This window comes from Nerophis lumbriciformis, unplaced genomic scaffold, assembly GCF_033978685.3.
Source record: "Nerophis lumbriciformis unplaced genomic scaffold, RoL_Nlum_v2.1 HiC_scaffold_991, whole genome shotgun sequence".
In the NCBI taxonomy this organism is placed as follows: domain Eukaryota; kingdom Metazoa; phylum Chordata; class Actinopteri; order Syngnathiformes; family Syngnathidae; genus Nerophis; species Nerophis lumbriciformis.
This window is the reverse complement of record NW_027316965.1, coordinates 3,612-20,391: the sequence shown is the minus strand read 5'-3', so window position 1 is coordinate 20,391 and position 16,780 is coordinate 3,612. Positions and strand designations below refer to the sequence as shown.

General features: G+C 38.6%; 3 protein-coding genes across 5 annotated transcripts; 2 read left to right on the top strand and 1 right to left on the bottom strand.

The window, feature by feature from the left end:
* Positions 1 to 346: 346 nt before the first annotated feature.
* LOC140678538 (HEAT repeat-containing protein 5B-like) lies at positions 347 to 5,879 on the bottom strand. 2 transcript variants are annotated; one of them, XM_072912807.1, is made up of 5 exons: positions 5,144 to 5,879; positions 4,885 to 5,036; positions 4,600 to 4,811; positions 1,629 to 1,737; positions 347 to 1,495 (listed from the first exon to the last, which is right to left on the bottom strand). In XM_072912807.1, exons 2-5 carry the CDS (start codon positions 5,008 to 5,010, stop codon positions 1,307 to 1,309), a joined length of 636 nt encoding a protein of 211 aa, XP_072768908.1. In that variant the 5' UTR covers positions 5,011 to 5,036; positions 5,144 to 5,879; the 3' UTR covers positions 347 to 1,306. The 2 variants fall into 2 exon arrangements, with proteins under 2 accessions (XP_072768908.1, XP_072768907.1); XM_072912806.1 differs by having other exon boundaries at positions 4,885 to 5,022; positions 5,144 to 5,874.
* LOC140678537 (G patch domain-containing protein 11-like) lies at positions 5,624 to 8,729 on the top strand. Of its 2 annotated transcripts, none has more exons than XM_072912804.1 (8): positions 5,624 to 5,747; positions 6,689 to 6,915; positions 7,001 to 7,042; positions 7,131 to 7,251; positions 7,331 to 7,421; positions 7,571 to 7,684; positions 8,044 to 8,125; positions 8,192 to 8,729. In XM_072912804.1, the coding sequence occupies exons 1-8, from the start codon at positions 5,698 to 5,700 to the stop codon at positions 8,245 to 8,247; spliced, it is 783 nt and encodes a 260-aa protein (XP_072768905.1). In that variant the 5' UTR covers positions 5,624 to 5,697; the 3' UTR covers positions 8,248 to 8,729. The 2 variants fall into 2 exon arrangements, with proteins under 2 accessions (XP_072768905.1, XP_072768906.1); XM_072912805.1 differs by having other exon boundaries at positions 5,716 to 5,854.
* A 2,218-nt stretch (positions 8,730 to 10,947) lies between these two features.
* On the top strand, positions 10,948 to 16,146 carry LOC140678536 (interferon-induced, double-stranded RNA-activated protein kinase-like). Its single transcript, XM_072912803.1, has 7 exons — positions 10,948 to 11,331; positions 11,478 to 11,592; positions 11,682 to 11,815; positions 11,897 to 12,008; positions 15,132 to 15,205; positions 15,297 to 15,437; positions 15,512 to 16,146. Exons 1-7 carry the CDS (start codon positions 11,225 to 11,227, stop codon positions 15,654 to 15,656), a joined length of 828 nt encoding a protein of 275 aa, XP_072768904.1. The 5' UTR covers positions 10,948 to 11,224; the 3' UTR covers positions 15,657 to 16,146.
* Positions 16,147 to 16,780: the final 634 nt, after the last annotated feature.

Genomic DNA, 16,780 nt, shown 5'->3' with positions numbered 1-16,780 from the left:
GGTCCACATGAATACTGCCTCGTTCTGCAGCTCGGACAGACACTGCAAAGGTACATGAAATCACAATGGAGTCATGTTAGTAGTGGTTACAGCATGTGTTTATTTTGCTTAGTCAACACAGTCAAATACTATAACAGCTACACAGCATTATATATTATATATATTCCATATTATATACAAGGTAAATGGTCTGTATCTACTGTATATAGGGCTTTAAAACACCTATATAGGGCCTTACCATACCTGCAACAATACCCAAAGTGCTTTACATTATACATCTCTTTCACACACACATTCACTCACTGATGGCGGAAGCTGCCATACAAAGTGCTAACCACGACCCATCAGAAGCAAGGTGGGCAAAGTGTCTCAAGAACATAATGGCCGTGACTAAGATGGCGAAAGCTGCTATACGAATCTGGAACCCTCAAGTTACTATAACATCTGAGCCAATATATAAAACCATAGATATAATGTATTGGTTTAACATAAAATCATATTTCTCAATAGGGGGTATTCTGTATTTTCGCTGTAAAGTTTAGCTAATATGATGACAGTACAGTATCATATCAGCACCTAGTAGAATAGTAGATGAGAATGTTTGAACTTCAAGTAGGATCAGTTATATGCTTTTGTAGAAAACCTACAAATGAAAATGATTACCGTATTTTTCGGAGTATAAGTCGCACCGGAATATAAATTGCACTTGCCAAAAATGCATAATAAAGAAAGAAAAAAAACATATATAAGTCGCACTGGAGTACAAGTCGCATTTTTTGGGGAAATTTATTTGATAAAACCCAACACCAAGAATAGACATTTGAAAGGCAATTTAAAATAAATAAAGAATAGTGAACAACAGGCTGAATAAGTGTACGTTATATGAGGCATAAATAACCAACTGAGAACGTGCCTGGTATGTTAACGTAACATATTATGGTAAGAGTCATTCAAATAACTATAACATAAATATGTGGGCTTTGTACCGAGGATGTCGTTGTGGCTTGTGCAGCCCTTTGAGACACTTGTGATTTAGGGCTATATAAATAAAGATTGATTGATTGATTGATTGATAAAGAACATGCTATACGTTTACCAAACAATCTGTCACTCCTAATCGCTAAATCCCATGAAATCTTATACGTCTAGTCTCTTACGTGAATGAGCTAAATAATATTATTTGATATTTTACGCTAATGTGTTAATAATTTCACACATAAGTCGCTCCTGAGTATAAGTCGCACCCCCGGCCAAACTATGAAAAAAACTGCAACTTTTAGTCCGAAAAATACGGTAGTTGTTGACATTATATAGTTGTATGATGCTTATACTGTGCACGGTTCACCTTTGCCACTGCACAACGCACAGCCATGGACCTGTCTGTGAGTAAAGAGCGGGCATTCTTGTAGATGTCCCTGTGACATGAAGCTGCAGCTCCACCTAGTCCATTTAGCACCTTCTGCAGACTGAGGAGTATCTCTCCTCTGCCTTGGGACTGCATAAAGCAGAAGAATTATGAAAACGGACATATATGCATCATATTCTGAAGAATGCATGCATTTACTGAGTTCCAATACACTCAAGTTGAATTTCTGTTGTCATGACTTTATTAAGATGTCATACTGTACCTCTGCACTCTTTAATGCCTTCAAAAGATTATTAATAGTGTCTGGAAAGGAGCTTCCAAGCATCCTCCCCATCTTCTCATAAAAAGCTCCGACACATGCCACTGCGGCGCTAAAATAAAAAATAATCAGATTATGTTCATGATTTGGTGAATAATCACAAATTATTATGCATTATTACATTCATGACATAACTTTTTGATTAGAGTCAATATGCTAAAAGGCCACCCTATAGAGCTAATCTGAAAGCTCCTGGCTCAACGTTATTTTAGCATAGCAGAAGTGGGTAACCCAAACTAGGCATGGGCATAATAATCAGTTAGTCGATCGCGTGCGATCAAGTAGATCAAGTCTTGCCGAAAATGAGGCAAAATGGAGTGTGATCCCTGCAACTAAAAAAGGCTCTGTTGGTTCTGTCTCACCTAGAAGAATATACAGGGCATCCGGAAAGTATTCACAGCGCTTCACTTTTTCCACATTTTGTGATGTTACAGCCTTATTCAAAAATGGAATAAATACTATTTTGTCCTCAAAATTCTAGACAATACCCCCTAATGATAATGGGAAAACATTTTTGGAGCTTTTTTAAATAATGTTTTTCTTTTTTTAAACTAACAAATCACATGCACATACTGTAGGTATTCACAACCTTTGCTCAATACTTTGTTGATGCACCTTTGGCAGAAATTACAGCCTCAATTATTTTTGAATACCATGCCTCAAGCTTGGCACACCGATCTTTGGGCAGTTTCGCCCATTCCTCTTTGCAGCACCTCATAAGGTTGGATGGGAAGCATTGTTTTTACCCAGGATGTCTCTGTACATTGCTGCATTCATCTTTCCCTCTATCCTGACTAGTCTCCCAGTTCCTGCTGCTGAAAAACATACCCGCAGCATGATACTGCCACCACCATGCTTCACTGTAGGGATGGTATTGGCCTGGTGATGAGCGGTGCCTGGTTTCCTCCAAACATGATGCCTGGCATTTATGGCAAAAAGTTCAATCTCTGTCTCATCAGACCAAAGAATTTTCTTAATCGTGGTCTGAGAGTCTTTTAGGTGCATTTTGGCAAACTATTACGAAAAAATGGCTTACGTTTGGCCACTTGACCTTAAAATCCTGAATGGTGGATTGCTGCAGAGATGGTTGTCCTTCTGTAAAATTCTCCTCAATGCTGTGTAGCTCGACAGAGTAACCATCAAGTTCTTGACCCCCTCTCTGACTCGGGCCCTTTTCCTCTAATCGCTCAGTTTAGACGGCCGGCCAGCTCTAGTATGAGTCCTGGTGGTTTCAAACATTTTTTCCATTAAATAATTATGCAGGCCACTGTGCTCATTGGGAACTTCAAGGCAGCAGATATTTTTCTGTACCCTTTCCCAGATTAGTGCCTCGAGACAATCCTATCTCGGAGATCTACAGACAATTCCTTTGACCTTATTCATGTCATGTCAATTGTAGGACTTTATATATAGACAAGTGTGTGCTTTTCTAAATCATGTCCAAGCAACTGAATTTACCACAAGTGAACTCCAATTAAGCTGTAGGAATATCTCAAGCATCAACAGTTGAAACAGGATGCCCCTGATCTCACTTTTCAGTTTCATTGCAAAGGCTATAGATACTTATGTGCATGTGCTTTATTAGTTGTTGTTTTTTTTTTTTTTAATTTGCAAAAAATAAAACTTTCTCACTTTGTCATTTTGGGGTATTGCATGTAAAATTTTGAGGAGAAAAATTAATGTATTTCATTTTGGAATAAAGCTGAAAAAATTTGGAAAAAATGAAGCGCTGTGAATACTTTCCGGATGCACAGCTAAGGGAAGTTAAGCTACATCTATGCAGAGTGGCACTATTTATGTTAAATTCTCCCATAAGGAAATACAAATGACTGGATCGGCAAAGAGTGTTACATGACCATGCAATAATTATTAGACTGCATCAGTGTCTGCCAGAGCATTATCTCTCATGTACGCTTAATCCTCCATTAAAATGCGAACCATCCTTTTGCAGAGTGACATCTGTCTTAATGACGAAATCCCTTGAATAGGGAAACATGGTATATTACTGGAACTTTAAAAAAACTGCAAAAATGCAAGGGATAATGTATTGAAGTGTATTAATTAACTCATATTATGTTGTACATATGGTGAATGTTCATATTCATCTTTGAAAAAGAAAACCTTCAAGTTTGAGTACAGAGTGGTATTTCAGTTTGAGCACATGATAAGATAAGGCACCTGCTCAGTGGCCTTGTGGCTAGAGTGTCCGCTCTGAGATCGGTCGAGTCATACTAAAGACTAAAGAAATGGGACCCATTACCTCCCTGCTTGGCACTCAGCATCAAGGGTTGGAATTGGGGGTTAAATCACCAAAATTATTCCCGAGCGCGGCCACCGCTGCTGCTCACTGCTCCCCTCACCTCCCAGGGGGTGAACAAGGGGATGGATCAAATGCAGAGGTTAATTTCACCACACCTATTGTGTGTGTGACAATCATTGGTTCCTTTACTTTAACTTAGTTTGCTATTCGCAGGCGAATTGGATCACTTCTCATAGGAAGGAGGCCCTAATTGGGACTTTGGAATGCAAAAGAGATAGCCATATCCTTGAGAGGAGACTACGTTATGACTCAAAGCAGTTGTTTTCCAGACACTTACACACAAACTTCTACTTTTATGGTCAGGTGGTGCTGTTGGGACTAAGCCCACACCCAGACAAACAAATAAGGAATATATAAACTGACGGTTTGGCAGGTTAGGAATCCTCCATTTTTGACTAAGATTCCTCCGAGTACTGCAGACCTGTTTAAATAACGCTTGCTTGTAATAAAGCAACTTTTGGTTCAGCAAAGCGTCTCTGACGTCTATTTTGATCCAACTACGCATCCCTGTCGTCCCTTGGCCCGGGAGGGGACGACAAGACCAGAATTACACTTCAGTATGAAAACAACTGCAGTAATTGAACTTCATCTTACAGTTTTGTGGGCAAGTAGGCAGGTGTGTCATCCTTGCTTTTGATGATATCATTGCATTTATCCAGCGTCTGGAAAACAGTGAATGTGTCGCCAATGCTGTAGAGGGTGGCAAGGTTTTTGGCAAGCAGTTTTCTCGTAGGTGGACCTGGAGCACTGCTGATCAGTCCGGTCAACTGATCCACAAGCTTCTTCTGCTTTTCCTTCACATCCACCTGCCGTGCAAACACAAACATTCTTAGCTGGTTGCCATCTCATGAAAGCTGCAGAAACTATGATGCAAGTCACCTTATTTGCCGCCACAAGAACTTTATCCAAAAACCGAAGCCATTCGAAAATGAAAACGGGCCTTTTTGCTTCGGTTATCTGGGCTAAAGCTTCTTCATTCAGCAGGAGACTGTGAGCCAACTCCATTGCGAGGATGTTCTGTATTGAACAGTCTTAGAATAATCAAAACATGACAGTGGCTGCACAGCGTTACGTGCATCATTATTAATCATGTAACTGAAACAACACGCTGAATGTTATATTACGTTATATTACTTACCGTGTGTATTTAAACCGCCAGACGCTCCTGTTGTGCGTTGACAGCTTACCCCAGCTGTTTGAAAGGCTAGCTAGTTAGCAGCCTCAAGCTAGCGAGTCCTTGCGATGAAAAGCTACGCTTCGCCAAATCCAGACACAGGTCAAATGATACCACCTAATATTATACACCTTGTTGTAAGACACTAATTTGTTTCAGTCAACAGCTTTACAAACATGAGCTAACCAAGTTATTCATCTTGTGTCCAGATAACCTGATTAGACGAGACTACATGGTGTCGCATTAACACGTGTCCGGTATTGAACCACTGAATAACCTGAATTTCACTCTTTCTCAAAACAAACTTCAAAGAAAAATAGAACTATAACTGTTTTTTAAATATATTACGAATTATCACCGTACGTGTTTGTTTGTTTTTAAAAACAACTGCAAGACGAATAGGAAGCTAGGAACCGTAAGTGTAATTTGTAGCTCGTCGGAAGTTATTGTCGACGAACCAAAACATTGTAGAACAACCATAGCTTTCAGTTTTTCATTTGCTGGTTTTCATTTCAATAATGTCCGACGAGGAAGACGATTATATGTCCGATGCTTTCCTCAATCAAATGTACGCGTTTGTATTGACAATATATGCGACCCCGAGAGGGACAAGCGGTAGAAAATTGAAGGCTGGATGGATGTATTGAAAACAATTACTGTCGACGTTACTATTTTGTGAGCATTCTGAAATATTGTAGGATCTAGTGTTGTTTTATCACATTGATGTAATCTCGTGACCCTGTCTGCTTACATATACATTGTGTTATGCTGTGAAATAGTACATCATCACAACTATGTATGCGAACCTGTGCAATAAGCCCACACGCCCGTGTGTGCAAAATTAGTGCAATGTGCAGTTTATACCAGCACTTTAAAAACTTGAGAATTAGCGCCTTGTAACGAGCAATGTGCAATTCTCCTCTTGTATATCTTAACTTTAAAACACTTCAGCACTTAAACATTTGAGCTCTTAAATCCAACTTTCTATGGTCATTTAATTGCTTGGCTGTCATTAGTAATATGGTTTATTGTTGATTTTTTTTTAATCTACTGTACTTTATATTATTATTGTTTTATTGTAGGTTCCAGCATCCCCCGCGATCCGCAAAAGGGACAAGCGGTAGAAAAGGGACAAGCGGTAGAAAATGGATGGATGTTGTATATGGCCTTATTGTCCCGGCGTTTAGTGCTGTCATGTTCGTTTGTGTTTGGCAGGGACGAAATATGGAAATTAGCCACTGGCTACAATCTTGCATGTTTACACCTATGTGTTCATCAATATGTTTTAAAAATCTAATTAAATCAAATCCAAAATGTGTTACTAAATCAATGTTATTACACAGCATAGCACTGTATAAATGAACATTTCACATTTCCCTTAAACTAACTCTAAATATTGTATTCATATCTAAACACAATAGTGTGTTTACTGCAAGTACAGCATTTTTTGCATCAATTATAATCACCTTATGCTATTATAATATATTGTACCCTTCCATTCTATGTCAGACAAGACGTCAAACCAGGTGTTTCCAAGGTGAGGCGAGTACAAGAAGCCCTAAAACGTGAGGAAAAGCACAAAGAGAGCAACATTAAAAACCGTCAAAAAACCTTCAAAGAGCAAGAAAAGGAAAGTCGTGAAGCAGCTTTACAGAGCTCCATTAGTAATGAGAATAAGGGATTTGCACTTTTGAAGAAAATGGGTTACAAAGCTGGACAAGGCCTTGGAAAAGAAGGCATGATTTTTTTTCTCTTATTGATTTTTAAAATTCTATTGTATTTTTTCCATGTATTCATAATAATATGTGTGCTTTTTTTCAGGGGCGGGCAGAATAGATCCAATTCCACTCAATATTAAAACTGGTAAGACGTTGTTTTTGTTCCGCTTGATACAGTATAAGTGTCGTCTGCTCATTATTTGTACATATAACTTGTATCCTTTAAAAAATAGACAGAGGTGGCATTGGGATGGAAGAGGCAAAGAAGCGAAAAGCTGAGGAGGAACTGGAGCACTATCGGAAAAAAGTACAGGCCAAACAAAAGAATGAGACCAAATCACTGGAAGACTTTCGGTAAAAACTGAAACAGAAACTCCTTGGCCTTTGAGCACTGTGCAATCCCACAATGTTTCACAGTATGTCTCATCTCTAGGTCGAGAGTTAGAACTGAGAGAGAGGAGCGAAAGATTGAAGGGGACCTCAGAAGAAGTCAGCGAGCCTGTGAGCATTTGGATTCTCAAAAGGTTGGACAATGTTTGGTTATAGCGCAAAATCATATTGACAATTATTGACATAATCCACCAGTACAGAAAAATGACAGATGATTATTTGGAAGCAACAATTGCGCCTTTCAGTTTGTAAATTATTTTGACAATGTTTCCTTTGATTTCAGGGCATCACAGTCCCTCGGGAAGAATGGTATTGGCCTAAAGTTGAAAATGAAGAAGAGGTTGATGGTCTTCAATTGGAGGAGGAAGCCAGGGAGGAAGATATTGCGGAATTAACTGTTAGTATTTATTTATTATTGTAAAATAATTACCAACCATATATTTTGTGCAGTATTCAATCCAATATGATAATATGGAGCAGTAAAGGTTATTGTTATGGTTATGGTGTTAGTTTATTCCGAACATGCATACAATTACAATATGACACATCACATAATTACAGTTTTTCACTACAGCATATAATTGTTGTTATGTGAGGCACCAAAACCCACAAACGTCACATGCGGCCTGTTCACCTGCCTGTATGTGTTATGGTTGAAGGGTTTCATATCAAACAATACAGGAGAGTTAATAATGCTTGTACTGCCTGAGGTTACACAAAATAACTGTCATTAATTCAGATTATTATTTCTTTCAGTCCTTTGACCAACTACAGATTTTGACTTCATATTTAAGAGGAATCCATTTTTACTGCATATGGTGTGGAACTACCTATAATGGTAAGCTAATAATACACTTGTAGTTGTTTTCACCTCTTGTTGGCGGACATGTTTCCTTCTTTCCAGATGAAGAAGATCTTTCTTCTAACTGTCCTGGGGATACTGCAGCAGACCATGAATGATCATAGCAAAAATATATTATGTGCAGTAGTTACGAGCAGGATGCTACTTTTATGTTGTGAAACAGACAATAACAAGGTGCTCTTTGCAAAATAATGGGCTGTGTACTGAAGCAAAACTGTTTTTATCAAATTGGATACAACATCTGACATACAATATTTTTCTGTTTGGGGACATTTTTTGGTAAATATTAGTTAGTGATTTTTAACAATGTGATGTACATATAGGTTTATGTCAATGTTCAGTCCAGCATCCTCTTGCCCAAAGTTATCTGGGATAGGCTCAAGCTCACCTGTGATCCGTGTGAAGAAAAGTTGTACGGTAAATATATAGAAGCTAAAAGTTTACAAGATCATTTATTTTGCCTTTAGAAATGGGTGACTAGTTGTTATGCTTAATCCAGTTGTAAAGACAAACTAATGTTATTAACAAGTTATATTATGTTTGCTTCTACTGTATTTGCTACATTAAAGTGTTGAGTAAATGTGTATGCCCATTCATATACGTACTGTACAGGCCAATCTCAATAACAGTGAACAGTGCATACTAAAAAAGTATATTTATTTCTGTATAAGTAGCATTTTTTGTGAAAAACCTAGTTTTCAACATTTCATAAATTAAAGAAAGTTGTCTAAAAGTTAAATATTATAAACTACACTGCAAAATCTGCTTAAAACAAATAAGACAACTTCTCTTACCTCAAGCAACACAAATCTACCAATGAGATAATAAACAATTGCTTGGTTGTAATTCTTATAATTAGAAAATTTTTCTCGTGACTTGAAGAATAAAATGAGTCCTAGAAAAAGGAGTCAGGTCTAATTTTAAACAAGCTGTTCATTTTGCATAGCTTAAGCCAATTGCTCTTATTCGATTCATAAATTCAGATAAAATGTACTTTTATGAGAATAGATGCAAGAAAAAATAATATATATTCTAGATCTAAGATTGTTCTTTATTGATATGAAATACTGTATGTGCTTTAGCCTCTAAAAATTATAAATTGTTTTAATGTAATACCTTTTTTAGCAGAAATCCAATGATTCCTAGATCTTAAAAAAAATAAAGACCCGCAGTACGTAATTTGTTATACAATTATTGTCCAATTAGCCTAACATACATATTTTTTTAATAAGGGATGAATTCAAAGCGGTCATGGAAAACTGACACATGCACAAGGAAAACATCCAAACTTCACAAAGACGCTCAAACAGATATGCAAACTCAGATCTACTAACTTTGCAGCCAACATGCTTACCATTAGGCCAAGGGTGTTTGAGATAATATACTGTGTGTATATATATATATATATATATATACATATATATATATATATATATATATACATTATATATATATATATACATATATATATATATATATGTATATATATGTATATATATATATATATATATATATATATAAGGTATATATATGTGTATGTATGTATGTAAATATACATTTACTTATATATATATAAATATATATATATATATACATACCTACATACATACATACATACATATACATATATATATGTATGTATGTATGTAAATATATATATATATATATTTACTTATATATATATATATAAGTAAATATATATATATTTACTTATATATATATATATATATATATACATACATATATATATATATATATATATATATATATATATATATATATATATATAAGTAATATATATATTCATATATGTATGTATGTATATATAAATATATATGTATGTATGTATATATATTTATATATGTATATATATATATATATATATATATGTATGTATATATATATATATATATATATATATATATATATATATATATATATATATATATATATATATATATATATATATATATATATATATATATATATATATATATATATATACACATACAGTACAGGCCAAAATTTTGGACACACCTTCTCTGGACACACCTTCTCCTCATTCAATGCATTTCCTTTATTTTCATGACTATTTATATGTATTATTTCATCGAATGAAATAATACATTTATATTGATATGAATTTACTTTACTTTTACAATATGCAGAGGGTCAATTACGACTGAACTGTGGCCCCCGGAACGCACTTTGGCCGCACAGTTGTCAAGTGCAGGCCTGCACTTGGCAACTGTGCGGCCCTCATTCATTTGTTTTTTTGTTTTTTCGCTTAAAATACATGTTACAATAGATGTATGTTCTGTGTGTGTCTGTTCTTGAATTTAAAAAGTTAGGTAACCAGTTTTAGTTTGAACTTCATAATATGAGGTTTAACTTGTCAAAGAAAAAACAACACATTTCTGGGAACATTTCATAAGAACTGGCTCGTTATACTTACCTAATAGGAGATTATTTTTCTCGTGGAAAAAAATTGCTGAACAAAATATGTTTTTCTTTTTAGAGAAGAAAAATAAACAAACGTAGTTTTACTTTTTTGAAATGTATTTTTTTCAGTGTACCAGTTCGCGGTCTCATCAAGAAATAAACAAAAACAACTTGTTGAGCCTTTAATAACGTCTTCTAACTTCTGCACGATATTCTAATTATGAGATGCACTTTATAGGTTTAGTCACCGTAATAAACAGTGCTGGGATGTGAACTACATTTCCTGTGAGTCGTAGCTGTACTGTTGACTTCCTGGACGTTTTTTGTGTGGTGCTTTTTTTTTTTTAAATGTGTTAAGATTTATAAAAACACACGCTATTGGCGCTTATTTTGTATAAACTTCATCATCGCACGACTTGTTCTTCTATTTAATAAATGTTTAAATAGAAAGTTATGGATTTTTGGATTACACGTGAAGGCACCATTCGGAGGGTGACTGGTTTTCATTTCGAGAACTCGAAACCGAAACCTATGCGTGTGCTGGAGTTGACACAGCACACTCGTATGGGCGCCGACCGCCGAATAATTCGGACTCTTAAATATATTTTTTTTACACATGACGATTAATTAACGATGGATGCTGACGATTACGTAGCCAAACTAAACACTTACATTCAAAGACATGATTTGAAACACCACTATGAAGACGCAGGAACTGAAGGCCCGGATCACATTAAAAAGTGAGTTGAAATAACATATTTGGGATGTATTTAAGGAGTTGTTCACTAATGAAAATTGATATTGTAAACAAAATACTTCAATGTTGTGTGTGTTCAATTGTTAAACGTTAATGCAGTGGTTGTGTGGAACATTTTTGTGTTCACAGATTTGCCATAAAAGCTGTTGTCAATGGTAAGGCCTACCTAGAAGGAGTGGGAAAAAAAAAGAAGGAAGCCAAACAAAAGGCTGCCAAGCATGCTCTACAGGGCTTATTGAAAGAGGTTATTATTTAGATGGTCAATAACATCACTTTATGTGTTTATTTTTGTGGTAACATTAAATTAATGTAGATTATGTTGTATGTTGACAGACAGAGAGTGCATCAGATTCCTCTGTGGGACTGGTCCATTCTCATGATGATCATGTATCCTGGCTCCATTCTTACGGTAAAAAAATCAACATGCAGATCACCTGTCACGAGTCCACCAAAGGCACGACTTTTCAGTAAGTTACAATAATGTCCTTATAAGCTATGTTGCGCAGCGCTATAGATTACTGTTTTAGACTATATGTTTTGTATAACAGATGTAGATTTTTGGTTGGAAAGATTGAGTATCCGGATGCAACTGGGACAACAAAGAAGGAAGCTGAGGAAGAAGCTGCAAAACTTGCTTATCTTAAGATAAATGCTTCAGTGGTAAGTAATCATGAATGGTAATCTTGTACACACATGTCTTTTACCTCCCCTACTATGCAAAAAGGGCCTTTTTTTATGTTGTTTAATCTTAGGAGATGCCACAATATGAGACACTATGCGATACATTCAGGAGCTGACTGGGACAAAAATTTACCGCTGGACTTTTTGTTTCAGACTGGCCCGCTGCATTCCCAGAAAGCCCCAACTGTTTTACTATTCAACTTAGTGGTGTCAAAAGTATTGATACTTTGGTGCCAAAACGTAAAAAATACATCCATACCTGCCTTTTTCAGTATCGTCAGTGCTGGATACGGCAAAACACCCCCCCCCCCCCCCCCCCCGCTAGCTGCATCAATTCTCGACGTCTTAGCACTGAGTTAGTGCAGAAAAATAACATGTGGTCTTAAAAAATATATCCAGTGTTTCCTGTATATTCAGTTATTCGTGGAAGACTGTCACATATGCGGATTTGGCGCTTCACTCATAACAAATTACAATGGATCTGTGGCAGTGTAGCACAACTGTAAGTGTGGCGTAACTCAGCTCGGTTTGCCAGGGCAGATGAGAGCAGAGCTCCGCCACCACAAGCCCAGGTAGTGTACCTTACCACAGCGTGAACTAAACCTCCATGAGTGTGCAATCTAACTTTTATTACTTATGTAAGTGCTAAGAAAACACAGCAAGGAGACACCCTTCCATTGTTTGGCAACTTTTTGAAGACCACTCGTTTACTTATTTCACCGGTGAGACAAAGTGTGATTCATGGTGACTCACAGTCAGTATGTGTCCATGCACTAAGTTCGTCCAATTTCTCAAATAGTTTGTCTCTAAATAAGCATTGTACAACCCATGGAAACACCTTAATCTGTTCGGTTTTTGTAAAGTCGGACTCATACGCCTGGGTAATGCGATTGAAAACCAGATCTTTCGACCGCCATAGAGGACCCTTCGTATTGCGCATGCGCCAGTCTCAACATGCGGGATACAACCCGGAAGCAGATACCATTCAATAAAAATATAAACAATTGTAATGAAGAGGAGACTTTATTTGCTTCACAAAGTAAAAGAACATAACATTTTAAAGTGCATCGATTAGGGAAAAAAAATAGACAGATTTATTTAGGAGGGTAGCAAAGGGAAATGTAAAATTGAGACTCCCAAACGAAATACGAATGAGATGAAGGAGAACCAAGCAGGTATATTAAAGGTGAATATTAAAGTGCACACAAACCTCTTCACGCTGCATTTGTACACTCCAAACAATAACTCTGTATTCCACACAACTGGCTAGATAGTCCAGAACAATAGCAACCTTCATGTGGAACAGTATCAGTCTAGGCACGAACAGTCTTTTCCTTCGGCTGTAAAACTCCTTCCATTAATCCACAGAGCCTTATCAATGAACTCTGAGACATTAGAAAATGTTGTTACCATGATTCTCCGTCTGAAAATTCCTGCGAAATAAACTCTCTGCCGCCGGTCTTTCTTTGCTGCGCACCTTCATCTGCTCCAATACATTCTTGGTAGTAGCGTCTCGTTCGTAGCGCAATATAAGATAATTTCCTGATGCTGTCTGCAATTTAACATCAGCATAGCCATTACAGACGTATTATTTGTAATCTGTCCCAATATTACAGCGGACATCACGTACTACTTGTATGGGGCTGCCGAACCCTAGTGTGAGGTCATAGGTCAACCTGAAAAGCAATACATTTATCCGCGCTAAAGGGAAATGAGCCCCCCCCACTTCCATCGAGGTGATTTTTACTGTTTTATTGACATTTTCTTCGCTCTATGCAGCACTCATTTTTAGTTTCTCTTTTCACTCCATGCAGAGAATTAACAGCGAGACAGCAGGATGCGGCAACCAAACTTGATAGTTGATATTGTTACGTGATTGGCTGTTTAGTGTGTCCCTCCCATTGCTCAGAGATCACTGACTGTTTTGTTAGGTTATCGGAGCGTGAGTTCCTGTGTTCATAGAACCAACCTTGCTTCACAACTTTCTGATTCTTCCGACCAAAAAATATGTATACAGTTTATCGAACGTTTTATCAAACATATTTTTTATTGATATCGATTATGTGTCTATCGCCATATATATCATACTTGCCAACCTTGAGACCTCCGATTTCGGGAGGTGGGGGGTGGGGGGTGTGGTCGGGGGTGGGGGTGGGGCGGGACGTGGTTGTGGCGGGGGCGTGATTGGGGGCGTGGTTAAGAGGGAGGAGTATATTTACAGCTAGAATTCACCAACTCGAGTATTTCATTCATATATGTATGTATGTATGTATGAAATACTTGACTTTCAGTGAATTCTAGCTATATATATATTTATTTATTTTATTATATATATAAATAAAATAAATACTTGAATTTTAGTGTTCATTTATTTACACATATACACACACATAACACTCATCTACTCATTGTTGTACTTGAAAGTACAATGCAATACAATTCCGGGGCAATGGCGCCTATCAAATACACAGTAATGAAAACACAGTTGTTCTACTAACTGTACTGTGTGTTATGAGAGTAGAGTATGTGTGTGTGTGGCCCTTTAATAGGTGACAACATGTGAGGTGAAAGACGTCAGTGAGTGTGTGGGCGAGAGAAGAGAGGGAGCGGTAGCGAGTGCGGGGAGGGACTAGTTGGTTTTGTGTTGGATTGGCTGAGTGCAAGCAATCAATAAAGCAAGATTTGCAACTAATCGCTGGACTCATCATTCACCCTAAAGTCGTCCGCTGTGGAGACCCACTGCCGGGTAAGGTGAAAGGTGTTGCCTCGAGCATACATCGGCCCTGGAGAAGTGTCTCCCCTGCGCTCTTAGACTATGGTCTCGTTCTTCTGCTTCGTCTCCTTGTGTGCGCACACTGGACTCAGCTCCGCATGGAGCTGGAGGGGGCGTGGCCTCCAGCTCCGGCTGAATTCCGGGAGATTTTCGGGAGAAAATTTCTTCCGGGAGGTTTTTGGGAGAGGCGCTGAATTTCGGGAGTCTCCCGGAAAATCCGGGAGGCTTGGCAAGTATGATATATATTGATATTGTTTTATTGCCCCAGCCCTATTAGTAAGGAGGCACCACTCTACTAAAGCCATCACTATTATTTTATTTATGTCAAGACTGGAGATGAGAAACCCTCTTCTACCTCCAGTCAACAAATAGAAGACATGAGGAAAAGTATATCGGAGATTTGGTAAGCACACACTATTGGTATCATTTGGTCTGATAGCTAACAGTTTGTTAACTGATTTGATCAATATCTACCTGTTTCTTTGGTACTGCAGTGGCAAGACACACAATTTGAAGACCAAAGATGACTTTGTTGAGCCAAATTTTATCGGACGCGTCCTCTCCATCTGTCAGAGAACAAATCGCATTCCTAATTTCATCGAAATGGAGAGATGTGGCCCTCCTCATGACCTTAGGTATTGCTCATCCTGAGTATAACATCCCAATCTCTACATTAATGATGTCAAATGTTCCCTTCCTGTCAACGCAGATTTGTCTTCAAGTTAGTGATCGATGGACAACACTACCCTGCGTGTGAGGGGAAGAGTATTAAGGAAGCGAAGCAAAAGGCTGCTCAGTTGGCCTTATCTGACCTTTGTAAGGGTTTGGACAGTGAGGTATTGCTTTTTTACTGATATATTTTTTTTAAATGATGTACTGCATACAAACCAACGTTAATACGTTCTAGGTCGTTCTTCCATTTGTTAAAATTTTTAACAATTTTCCACTTCCATCCATCCATCCATCTTCTTCCGCTTATCCGAGGTCGGGTCGCGGGGGCAGCAGCCTAAGCAGGGAAGCCCAGACTTCCCTCTCCCCAGCCACTTCGTCCAGCTCCTCCCGGGGGATCCCGAGGCGTTCCCAGGCCAGCCGGGAGACATAGTCTTCCCAACGTGTCCTGGGTCTTCCCCGTGGCCTCCTACCGGTCGGACATGCCCTAAACACCTCCTTAGGGAGGCGCTCGGGTGGCATCCTGACCAGATGCCCGAACCACCTCAGCTGGCTCCTCTCGATGTGGAGGAGCAGCGGCTTTACTTTGAGGCCCCCCCGGATGACAGAGCTTCTCACCCTATCTCTAAGGGAGAGCCCCGCCACCCGGCGGAGGAAACTCATTTCGGCCGCTTGTACCCGTGATCTTGTCCTTTCGGTCATAACCCAAAGCTCATGACCATAGGTGAGGATGGGAACGTAGATCGACCGGTAAATTGAGAGCTTTGCCTTCCGGCTCAGCTCCTTCTTCACCACAACGGATCGATACAGCGTCCGCATTACTGAAGACGCCGCACTGATCCGCCTGTCGATCTCACGATCCACTCTTCCCTCACTCGTGAACAAGACTCCGAGGTACTTGAACTCCTCCACTTGGGGCAAGATCTCCTCCCCAACCCGGAGATGGCACTCCACCCTTTTCCGGGCGAGAACCATGGACTCGGACTTGGAGGTGCTGATTATCATCCCAGTCGCTTCACACTCAGCTGCGAACCGATCCGGTGAGAGCTGAAGATCCTGGCCAGATGAAGCCATCAGGACCAAATCATCTGCAAAAAGCAGAGACCTAATCCTGCAGCCACCAAACCGGATCCCCTCAACGCCTTGACTGCGCCTAGAAATTCTGTCCATAAAAGTTATGAACAGAATCAGTGACAAAGGGCAGCCTTGGCGGAGTCCAACCCTCACCGGAAACGTGTCCGACTTACTGCCGGCAATGCGGACCAAGCTCTGACACTGATCATACAGGGAGCGGACCGCCACAATCAGA

Excerpts from the sequence above, each read along its gene's own strand:
- LOC140678536 (XM_072912803.1), top strand. The coding sequence starts at position 11,225 with ATGGATGCTGACGATTACGTAGCCAAACTAAACACTTACATTCAAAGA. Across the intron at positions 11,332-11,477 it reads GGCCCGGATCACATTAAAAA|ATTTGCCATAAAAGCTGTTG; the intron begins GTGAGTTGAAAT and ends TTGTGTTCACAG. Across the intron at positions 15,206-15,296 it reads AAAAGTATATCGGAGATTTG|TGGCAAGACACACAATTTGA; the intron begins GTAAGCACACAC and ends TTGGTACTGCAG.
- LOC140678538 (XM_072912807.1), bottom strand. The coding sequence starts at position 5,010 with ATGGAGTTGGCTCACAGTCTCCTGCTGAATGAAGAAGCTTTAGCCCAG. Across the intron at positions 4,812-4,884 it reads TTCTTGTGGCGGCAAATAAG|GTGGATGTGAAGGAAAAGCA; the intron begins GTGACTTGCATC and ends TTTGCACGGCAG. Across the intron at positions 1,496-1,628 it reads AGGCATTAAAGAGTGCAGAG|TCCCAAGGCAGAGGAGAGAT; the intron begins GTACAGTATGAC and ends TGCTTTATGCAG.
- LOC140678537 (XM_072912804.1), top strand. The coding sequence starts at position 5,698 with ATGTCCGACGAGGAAGACGATTATATGTCCGATGCTTTCCTCAATCAA. Across the intron at positions 7,252-7,330 it reads AAATCACTGGAAGACTTTCG|GTCGAGAGTTAGAACTGAGA; the intron begins GTAAAAACTGAA and ends TCTCATCTCTAG. Across the intron at positions 7,422-7,570 it reads AGCATTTGGATTCTCAAAAG|GGCATCACAGTCCCTCGGGA; the intron begins GTTGGACAATGT and ends CTTTGATTTCAG.